General features: G+C 49.7%; 1 protein-coding gene and 1 long non-coding RNA gene across 4 annotated transcripts in view; one reads left to right on the forward strand and one right to left on the reverse strand.

Moving 5' to 3' along the window:
* Window positions 1-1340, reverse strand: part of LOC115071106 — a 9766-nt gene extending 8426 nt beyond the window's left edge. Inside the window, exon 1 of the long non-coding RNA XR_003850221.1 lies at window positions 1257-1340. This is a non-coding gene — a long non-coding RNA (uncharacterized LOC115071106). The remainder of the gene's footprint in view (window positions 1-1256) is intronic.
* Window positions 1-8434, forward strand: part of Slc22a8 (solute carrier family 22 member 8) — a 22492-nt gene extending 14058 nt beyond the window's left edge. For all 3 annotated transcript variants that reach the window (XM_008837482.1, XM_008837483.1, XM_008837481.1), the window contains 9 exons: window positions 1272-1375; window positions 1885-2039; window positions 2523-2691; window positions 4375-4498; window positions 4685-4800; window positions 5924-6138; window positions 7380-7488; window positions 7641-7844; window positions 7925-8434. In XM_008837482.1, coding sequence (XP_008835704.1) covers window positions 1272-1375; window positions 1885-2039; window positions 2523-2691; window positions 4375-4498; window positions 4685-4800; window positions 5924-6138; window positions 7380-7488; window positions 7641-7844; window positions 7925-8018 — 1290 coding nt within the window. In that variant the 3' untranslated portion in view covers window positions 8019-8434. The remainder of the gene's footprint in view (window positions 1-1271; window positions 1376-1884; window positions 2040-2522; window positions 2692-4374; window positions 4499-4684; window positions 4801-5923; window positions 6139-7379; window positions 7489-7640; window positions 7845-7924) is intronic.
* The last annotated feature ends 2095 nt before the right edge of the window (window positions 8435-10529 follow it).

The following is a 10529-nucleotide window of genomic DNA, read 5'->3' on the forward strand; positions in this document are numbered from 1 at the left end:
ATATATGAAGCAAGAGAGGTGATTGATAGGTTCGTTAGCTCGATTTAGTCTCTCCACATATATCCAAACACAACAGTGTTCTCCATAAATGTAATACAATAATGATCCATCAATTCAAAATTAAATTTCTATAATAAGTAGTTTCAGAAGAGAGGGTTGCCATTTATTGCGATTGGGACCTCACAAGGAGTGAGGTGACAAGTCCTGTTACATCCTTGTCTGGGATGTTCATGGGATATCATCTAAGTAGTGTTTGGAAGTGGGCCATGGGATCTACTGGTCTGAAGGTCAGAAGAGAGGATGAGCTTCAGAAATGGATTTGGACTCTTCAGTATGAATAGTAATCGAAGCCAGAGGAACACATGGCATTGCCTGGGGAAAGCAGATAAAGAGGAGGCTCCAGGAGGAGCCCTGGGGAAGAAATAAGCTAGACAGAGAGACAAGGGCCTGGAAGGGAGGGAAGAGGTGGGAAAAGCAGGAGAAAAGCCAGGTAGAGGAGAGGTCATCAGTATCCATGGCTGATAAAGGCTAAGTCAGGTCAGGATGCAGAAGGCCCATGATGTTGGTGAAAAGGAAGCTATGGGTGGCTTTGATGAGCACAGCATCAGTGGACTGATCAGGGAAGAACTGAGAAATGACTGAAGAGGACGATGGGATGGCATCCAGAGTAGTTCCCATTCAAGAGAATGGACTGTCAAAGGTAGAGGAAAAATGGAATGGGGTTAGAGAGGAGTAAGTTATAAAAGGCAGAGAATTGATGGGGAAGAGTCAGGAGAGGAAGAGGGACAGAGAGACAGAGGGAGAGGGAGAGGGAGAGGGAGAGGGAGAGGGAGAGGTGGGGGGGCAAAGGAGTAATGTCCTGGAGAGGAAGAAAGGGGAAGTCAAGGGTGCAGATGGAAGGCCTGGACTTGGATGTCTGGGAGAAGAGAGGAGCTGAAGTATGAGTTGCAACTTTGAGGAGAAGAAGCAGAGGGACAGGGGTCAATAGAGCAGCTAAGCGAACTTTGTAAATCACACCACCGACCACACGCACTTGAAGAATGTTGTCATCACACCATGGGTCAAGGATCCAAGGACCCATCCCTCCAACCAGGCAGAAAGAAGAATTGAAGAATTAGTGCTTGGGAGGCAGGGGCTAGGCTCAAGGAAGCTAAGGATGGTGAGGGAGGGAGGAAGGAAGAGAGAGAGAGAAAGAGAGAGAGAGCAGGTTGAACATGCATGCATAGCTGGATTGGGTTAAGTTTAACTTGCCCTACCTTTCTCTTGTACAGTGGGACTTGGTGTGCAGCTCCAACAAACTAAAGGAGTTGGCACAGTCAATCTTCATGGCAGGCATACTGATTGGAGGGCCTTTGTTTGGAGAACTGTCTGACAGGTGAGATGGGCGTGCCCCATGGAACATTACCTCCTGACCCTTTTTCTACCATGCACCCCAAAGAGGCAAGAGCTGGAGGAGGTGGGAAGGATGGTCCTCTCCTCTCTGGGCAGATACCATTCCCCTGCCCGGTGTGGCCTTCTCTCTATTCCAAAGTCCTCGTTTGAGTCTTCTGGCTTCTCCAGACTCCAGGTCTCCAGATACAGTGTTGTGACTGTGTAACATGAAACAACGGCAGATGAACTGCTGAGAGATAAGTGGTCCTTTGACCTCTGCTCAGTCAGCTAATCTGAGGCGGAGGGGTAACTCATTAACTCAATGCTGTAACTGCAAACTTGTTGAAAAACCAGCAATTACCAGCTAGGCTCTGTCTGGAGAGGAAATTATTCCACTTGGTTCATGGGTGAAGTTTGGGAAGGGGCCAACCCTTTGCCCCAGAGCCTGCAGAGTCACTCAGCTTGGCAGATGCACAGTGGCTAACCTGGCGCCTCCTCTCCTTTGAGTTGCAGGTTTGGCCGCAAGCCCATCCTGACATGTAGTTACCTACTGCTGGCGGCAAGTGGTTCAGGCACTGCCTTCAGCCCCAGCCTCCCCGTCTACATGATCTTCCGCTTCCTGTGTGGCTGCAGCATGTCGGGCATTTCCCTGAGCACCGTCATCTTGAGTGAGCCACAGGGGGAGCCCAAGGAGAAGGGACCTGGAGAGCACCATCCAAAAGCTGAGAAAGTGGGGCTGCCCGTGATCTCTCAAGATCCCAGAAGGCCCCTCTGAATTTAACAACAACCACAAGCATCATCATGATAGCTGTCTCTCTGTAGGACTTGCCTGGGGTCTGGGTACTCTGTGAGGTTCACACAGGTCATACACAGGAGTAAATGATACTATATGTATTGAATAGAGATGATAAAGTTGAGGCAAAACAAGGGAAGTCACTTGCCACCGGCAAGGCATGTCAAGAGTGAACTCGGAAGTAGAGAGCCCCAGGTTTGAGTCCTACCTCAGCTTGCAGCATCTGCATATGGGGATAATGAAGTCTTGGGATCAGTTAGGGTCAGGTAGCTACTGGGAGGAGGAGCTGGCACCCCTTCACAGGAAGGTGCCTGGGGCATAACAGGACCCTAATCTGGTCTTTGGACTCCTCTCACAGATGTGGAATGGGTGCCCACCCACATGCGGGCCATCTCATCAACAGTGATTGGGTACTGCTACACCGTTGGCCAGTTCGCTCTGTCCGGCCTGGCCTATGCCATCCCCCAGTGGCGCTGGCTACAGTTAACCGTGTCCATTCCCTTCTTCATCTTCTCCCTGTTGTCCTGGTATGTAGCCCTCTGCTTTTATCCCCTCTTTGGAGCCATCAGGACCAAATTCCATGCCTAACCTGGCTGTCCAGCTCTATCTGTCCCCAGCTTCTTGGTCCTAGAGTCCAGGAAGGCCCACCAGAATGAGAGTTACATCTGCAAAGGCACACTGCGGGAGAGAGCAGGTGGGAGGGGCAGGAGTCGCTTGAGGGCCGTCTGCAGGTTGGGATGGGTGAGAGGGGGCTGGTCTATCAAGAGTACAGAAGGGCAGGGACTCTTCGACTTCACATGGAGAAGGATGGAAAGGTACAGAAAGAATCTGCGGAGGCCTGGACAAAGTTCTATTTGTAAAAGAATGGTCCGGAAGTACAGACCCACATGGTGAGGACAAGCAGCAGAAAAGAGGGGACTGTGCAGGCAGGGGGATTCAGAGGAAAAAATCTGAAATACATTTCGAAAGAAAAATCTACAGAATTGGGAGATTTCCAAAATAGAGCCTCAGCCTAGGAATCTAGGAAAAGGAGGTGCTTGGGTAGGAGACCAGAGTGGGCAGAGAGCTCATTGTCAACCTACCGAACCCAAAACCACACGGAAAGACAGGAAATTCACCCCCATAACCCACTTTTAGAGCCAAAATACTGGAAGTCACAAATGATTCTGAGAAAAATTGTGAAATCTTGGAGTAATCAGTTATAAATTATCCTTAAGACCCCATTCTGGACGCCAGTCTGTATTGTTTCTGATCGTGACAGCTCTGTGTGTTGGGAGCATTACTGTCCCTATTTAAAGATCAGAAAACTCAGGCTCAGGGAAAGAAGCAATTCTCTAAGGTTACATGCAAAAGTACAGAGTTGAGGTGGAACCTCAGTTTGGAAATTGAGGTTCCATCTCACAGAGCTGTCAGAAAGCATGGCCAATCTGAGGACGAGAGAGAGAAACGGGACCAGAGCCACGGCCACAGTCTGAGATAGAAGCAGAGCAAGAGCTATCAGGGTCAGGAGATACAGCAGAGGCACTGCACAGTTGAGAGCTCGGGGCCCTGCACCCTGGGACTGGTACAAGCCCCACCCACTTGAGCCTGATGGGGATGATACTGCCAGTTACCCCAAGTTTTGTAGGGCTGGCCTGCGGGAAGGTTTCCTGACTGGAAACTATTGCTGTCATTACTCTAGGAAGAGAAAACTGGAGTTCCAGCCCTAGCCACAAGTGTGGGAGGAATTCTTTGATAATCTTGGTGAGAGCAGGCCCGTGAGACTGCCAAGGAATTGGAAACTGTAAGCCTAGGAGTGATAGCCTCAGAAAGCCGGGAGCAGCTGTCCGAGGCTAGGTGACCAATAGCCACTCTCCCAAGGCCTGGAGGGAATCCAGACTAAGGGTGGTTAGGGAGGTGAAGGTACAAGACCCTCCAGCTGTTCAACCTCCACCTGCCTCAGCCTAGGCCCTGGGACTCCTAGCTAAGGAAGACATTCAACAACAAGTGATTCAGGTAGAGGAAAGGCTGTTCTAGAAAGGGAAGATCAGCTTGCTGGAATTTGTACTGACTACAGGCAGCCAAGTACAGACGGGCCAAGTTGAAATTCCACGGGAATTGCTTCAGGCAGCTCAGGTTTCTGGACCTCCTAGCCTTCGGGCTTGGGTGCAGAGATGTCTCAAAAGGACCTCTGGAATGGGGGGCCATTATGTTTTGACTCTGACCCCCAGGTGGGTACCAGAGTCCATACGCTGGCTGGTTCTATCTGGAAAGTTCTCGAAGGCCCTGAAGACTCTGCAACATGTGGCTACCTTCAATGGCAAGAAGGAAGAAGGGAAAAAGCTCACCATGGAGGTAGGTGCAGAGAAGACTGTAGTCAGGGCAGGGCCATGTGTCTGCTTCTCTTCCTTGTTTCCTTGGCTCACAACCCATAGCCCATCTGCTCCCCCCAATGAATCTTCTGGACGTAGTAGATCTGCGCCTCCTTCCTTTCCATCAGCCATCACACTAATGGTCCCCCTCCTTCTCCTCTGTCCCAAGGAGCTAAAGTTCAACCTGCAGAAGGACATTGCCTCAGCCAAGGTCAAATATGGCATATCTGTCTTGTTCCGGGTACCCATCCTGCGCCGTGTGACTTTCTGCCTCATCCTGTCTTGGTAACCTGTCACCCCTCCCTGCCTATACCCTACCAAGGCAGGGGTGATGAACAAGGAGGGGTTCAGCAGATTCACCTAAGGGCAAAACCTAGAGAACCTGCAAGATAAGTCAAGGGAATGCCTCCAGAGGGCCAGCACAGCCTGCATCCCAGAAGTCCCAGGTTCAGCCATGAAGTTCTGCTTCCCTCTGAGGTCACACCCCCTACTCACAGGTCAGATGCTTCAGACCCCTTCATCAGTTCACATCCTGATCGTGGCAGCTCCCCGACACTCTGCCTCTCTATTGCCGAAGCCCTGTGGCCTAGCTCTGTGCTCTGGAACTCCACAGAACAAAGCTAACCCTCTGGGCTTCAGACTTGCAGACAGAAATTATGTATCTCCCAAGTTTCCTCTTCTGTCTGACATTCTCCATCTCCCTCCAAGCCCCTTGTAACCTGGTTGCCAGACCATTCTCCATCCTAGTCTTCCCCAGGAAAATAGAATTGAATTCATCCAGCACTTTGCAAAGAGGATTCTACAATTCTAAGAGGACATCGAGGAGCATTTGACTCCTATTCACAGCTTGACTTTCGTCTTGACCAATCTGGATGTTCTGCCTCTTCCCAACCAAAATAGACATGTTATTCTATAGAGTCAATCTTAGGCATCTTTACCAAGACATCCTAGGTCATGCCCCTATCATACATAACCAATCAATCCCAACACTTTTGATTTATTTATCTTTACTTTTATGTGTATGAATGTTTTGTATGCATGTATGTAAGTGCACCACATGCATGCTAAGCCCACGGAAGCCAGAAGAGGGCGTTGGATTCCCTGGAACTGGAGTTACAGACAGTTGTTAGCCACCATGTGGGTGCTGGGAATCGAACCCAAATCCTCTGCAAGAGCAGCCAGTGCTCTTAACTGCTGGGCTATCTTTGCAGCCCTTCAATCCCAGCACTTTTTCATTGAACCTAGACACAATCTCACAAGACTCAAACAGTACTCAAGCAGTTCCTATCAATCAGCTGCAGATGGCACAAGAAACGAGCCTGTCTATCATCCTAGTGACCCACAATGTGCTATGGGAAAAGGCCTCAGTTTGGCCGCAAGTGCTGATCAATCCCTCTCTGTCCCTCAGGTTTGCTACTGGTTTTGCCTACTATAGTCTGGCTATGGGGGTAGAAGAATTCGGAGTCAACATCTACATACTCCAGATCATCTTTGGCGGGGTCGACATCCCAGCCAAGTTTGTCACCATCCTCTCCATAAGCTATCTGGGCCGACGCATCACTCAGGGCACTCTCTTGCTGCTGGCAGGAGGAGCCATCTTGGCTCTCATCTTCGTGCCTTTGGGTGAGCGGTTAGGGTCACCCCAGAAGCCTCTGGAAGAAGCTGCCACAAGCGGGAAGTGAGCTCCAGATCTGTTAAATCTGCCTCTGACTCATGGTGTTGCCTTGAGCAGATCCCTCCCTTTTCTGGGGCTCACTCTTCAAGTAAACAAGTTGGGCTCCATGACATCTAAGCTCTTTCCCAGCTCTAACTTGGACCTGGCAAAGCATAGTAGTGTCTGGACAGTATAAGGAATTGTTTGAGGGCTGGCCATACCCTAGGTGGCATTGTGGTGAAGAACAAGCTGAGAAGGAAGAACAACATATCTCAGTGCCTTGGAAAGACCACTCAGCCTACCCCACCACAACCTTGGAGAGTCGTGTGTGTGTGTGTGTGTGTGTGTGAGAGAGAGAGAGAGAGACAGAGAGAGACAGAGAGAGACAGAGAGAGAGAGTACACATGTTCATGAGTGTGCAGATGCACACAGACCTGTGTGTGCAGGTCTGTGAAGTCCAGAAGACAGTCTCAAATGTCAGTCTTCTGGCACCGCCCACCTTTTTTATTATATATTGGGGGGATGAGCAGGCAAGACACTCAGCTTGTGTAGCAGTCAGATGACAACCTGCAGGAGTCAGGTCTCTCCTTCCACCATAAGGGTCCCAGGGATTAGACTCAGGTCAACAGGCTTGACACCAAGCACCTTTACCTACTGAGCCATCTTGCTGGCTCCATCCACCATTTTTCTAAAGATAAGGCTCTTTCACTGGCCTGGAACTGACCAAGTAGGCTAGGTTGGCTGACCATCAAGTCCCAGGGATCAGCCTGCCTCTGCTTTCCCAGTGCTGGGATGATAAGCACAGGCCACCATGGCTGGTTTTTAACATGGGTTAAACATGGGTTTAGCATGGGTTCTGGGGATTGAACTCAAGTCTTCCTCCTCACAAGGCAAGCACTTTACTGACTTAACCATCTCCCCAGTCCCCAGCTTTATTCTATACAGGTATTTGAGGATAAACCTCTATCCCAAATGAACCTGAGGTATTTTAGGGCAAGAACATGTGCAACAATATATTAATGGGAATGGAAAATTAGAGCCAAGAGAAAGCACAGACACAGCAAGATGCAACAATCAAAGCAATAGGAACAGGAGAAGGTTCACTACACACCTTTATGTTTGCATCTGAGCCCAAGCACAAAGGGAGGCTAGACCTGCTAAGGAGCAAGAACATTCCCCTACTCACGAACAACACCCTCCCCCTCTGCAGAAATGCATCTCCTGAAGACAGCGCTGGCTGTGTTTGGAAAGGGATGTCTATCTGGCTCCTTTAGTTGCCTCTTCCTCTACACGAGTGAACTCTACCCCACAGTCCTCAGGTAGGTGCTGCACCTGGGGCAGGGACTAAGCAAAGGATACAGAGCCGGGGGGTCTCATGGCATCCTCCACCTGCCCCTTACCCAGAGGTGCCAGGACCATCCTTTAAAAGCCACAAACACAGGCTGTCAATCCCTGCTCCAAACCTTCCCAGGCAAACAGGTATGGGCGCTACTAACCTGTGGGCCCGTATGGGAAGTATGATAGCCCCACTGGTGAAAATCACGGGTGAGGTGCAGCCCTTCATTCCCAACGTCATTTACGGGACCACGGCCCTACTGGGCGGCAGCGCTGCCTTCTTCCTGCTCGAGACCCTCAATCGGCCCTTGCCAGAGACTATTGAAGACATGCAAGACTGGTGAGTGCTCTGCTTCTGACCCCAAACAGCTGCCCTTTGGAGAGGCAGGTTGGGATTTTTCCTAAGCTCTATGTCCCTAGGCAGCAACAAAGAAAAGAAACAAAGCAGGAGCCAGAATCAGAAAAGGCATCCCAGATGATCCCTCTGAAGACTTGCGGGTCTGACCCCAGCTAAGGACAACAAGAACCCACTTTCCTGCCCTGCAGAGACTGATTCCAGCCAGGGCCCTGCCAGGGCTCCTCGAGGTCCTTGGGCATTGTGGGAGGCCCTGGGTGGGTTGATGCTCTTGAGAGGAAACCTTCCAAGAGCTCAGTGGAGGTTTCTCCTCCATCATCACCCTCAACCATAGCCCACAGCCTAGACCTGGCCTGTGCAAAGCTTTGGCTGCAGGCCTTCTGGTAATCACCCCTGCAAGCATCCTCCCTGCACCCCAGGCCCTGTGGTTCTTTTATGTATCCTTTCTACACTGGTCACTTCCTCTGTCCAGCTCCCACCTTTTGTCCCTGAGATCCCCTGGCTCAGTTCTAACAGTTTGTCCCCCTCTTCCCTCAAACTCTTTTTTTTGGTTGGGAAATGTCAATAAGATACAATAAAGAATTCACAATGAAGAATGCTGCTAAGGAAAGGGGTGAAAAGGAGGAGGGCTGGCCACCCTGTGGACATGTGAGCACACACCTGTCCATCTGTACTGCACAAATATGCAGATATGGGCACCCAGGCGCATGCAAGCTGGGCTGGTGTGTCCTAGTCCGTTTGTCCTGCTGTAATAACCAATAATGGCTGGATTGTCTAAATGATAGAACTTTATTGTCCATAGTTCTAGAGGCTGGGAAAAGCAAGGCATAAGCATTTGATGTTTGGTGAGAGACTTCCTTTCCTTACCCCAGTGTCAGAATAACAGAGCAAAAAATCAAAGTTTACCCCCTCCACCCATTTCATCAGGCACTCATCTGTCCTGAGAACAGATCTGTGTTTCCATCACTATAACAAAATACCTGAAGTAAACAACCTAAAAAGAAGAAAATCTTATTTGGCCTCAAAGTTTGAGGTTTCGGTCCAGGTCACTACCAATACCCCTTCAAAGACACACCCCTAATGACCTAACTTCCATCTACTAAGCCCTACTCCCATCAGATTTACCTCCTGTTGGCCCCAGTGGCTGGCCACCACACCTTCAACCTTTGGGGAGCACTTCAGATCCAACAATAACAAGAACCTCATGATTTCATCTCCTCCCAAAAGGCTTTATCCCTTACGACCATCACACTGGGGACTCAGTTTCAAAATGTGCATTTGGGGAAACATTCAGACTGCCACTGGATGCCTGTGGGAGTGCTCTGTGGAGTATGTCCATCAGACCTGTGCCTGGAAATACTGTCTGCCTGTACATCTCCACATGCATATGAGATGACTAGACAAGCCCAGAGTGGCTACAGGCAGAAGTTGGGGCTCTCAAATCCCAACCCTTTACTTCTGCTTGCCCCAAATCTCTGATGGTTCTTACCCCATCGCCATATTCAATGGATGGTTTTATGTCTCATTTAGCTAAGAAAACAGCAGCCATAGCAGGATACCAGCACGTCTCTCACGTTTGTTGCTTCCCTCCAGCAGATGGTCCTTCCACCAAGACAGTGTCCAGCCTCTCCTATCACCACTCTTTCCTCCTTGCATCTCAGTCCATTTCCTCTCTCTCAGATCCGCTCCATCATCAGTTAAACAAGCTCACTCTCCCATCTTAACAAATCCAAAAGCAAACCAACAACCCCGTTCTGGATGTCGTTGCTCCTTCTAGGGACCACACCATCAACATGAAAGTTTCTCCTGTTTGAAGCTAAATTTCATGTAGGAGCTATCTACCTGCCCTGTATCCATTTTGTAACCGCATACATCTCCCTGGCAGCACTCTGATCCACACCCTTCCTGTCTGACTGCTTTCAGCAGGGACTGTCAGCACCCCTCTTGATGAATCCATTGGTCCATTTTAATCCCTCTTCCTCCTGGCCCCTCAGCATATTGGGCCCTGGCTGCCTTGCTTTCTGAGATGGCTGGTGCTTGCAGCTCCCTCTCATGACTTGGCCGCTCCTTCTCATGCGGCTTTGAGGTTTCCTATAAATAAAATGTCACAGTGGTCACTTTGACCCCTATCCCTTCTCTATGGGTTTGTATTCCTAAAACCTGCTAAATCAAATAGTTCCAGAACTCCCCACTTCTTGTCATGACTGAATAGACCAGAAGGCATACGGAATCCAAATCTTATCAATCATATGTTCCATCCTGAACTGGAATTTGAGATAGTATATTAGTCTGTTTTCTGTTGCTATAAGAAAATATCCAGGCTGGGAGTGGTGGTGCACACCTTTAATCCCAGCACTCGGGAGACAGAGGCAGGCGGATCTCTGTGAGTTTGTGGCCAGCCTGGTCTCCATAGCGAATCCAGGCCAGCTAGGGCTACAGGGAGACCCTGTCTCATTGGAAAGCTTCATAGTCTGGGGGTTGGGGATTTAACTCAGTGGTAGCGCGCTTGTCTAGCAAGTGCAAGGCCCTGGGTTGACCAAAAAAAAAAAAAAGAGAGAGAAAATATCCAAAGCTGAGTACCATATCTATCCTATGCTCGGGAGGCTAAAAGTCTAAGATCAGGTGGCCTAACCTGCTCATGCTCTGATAAGGACCTCAGAGTAGATGACA

This window comes from Nannospalax galili, unplaced genomic scaffold (genome assembly GCF_000622305.1).
Source record: "Nannospalax galili isolate Female #2095 unplaced genomic scaffold, S.galili_v1.0 scaffold818, whole genome shotgun sequence".
NCBI classification, from domain to species: Eukaryota; Metazoa; Chordata; class Mammalia; order Rodentia; family Spalacidae; genus Nannospalax; species Nannospalax galili.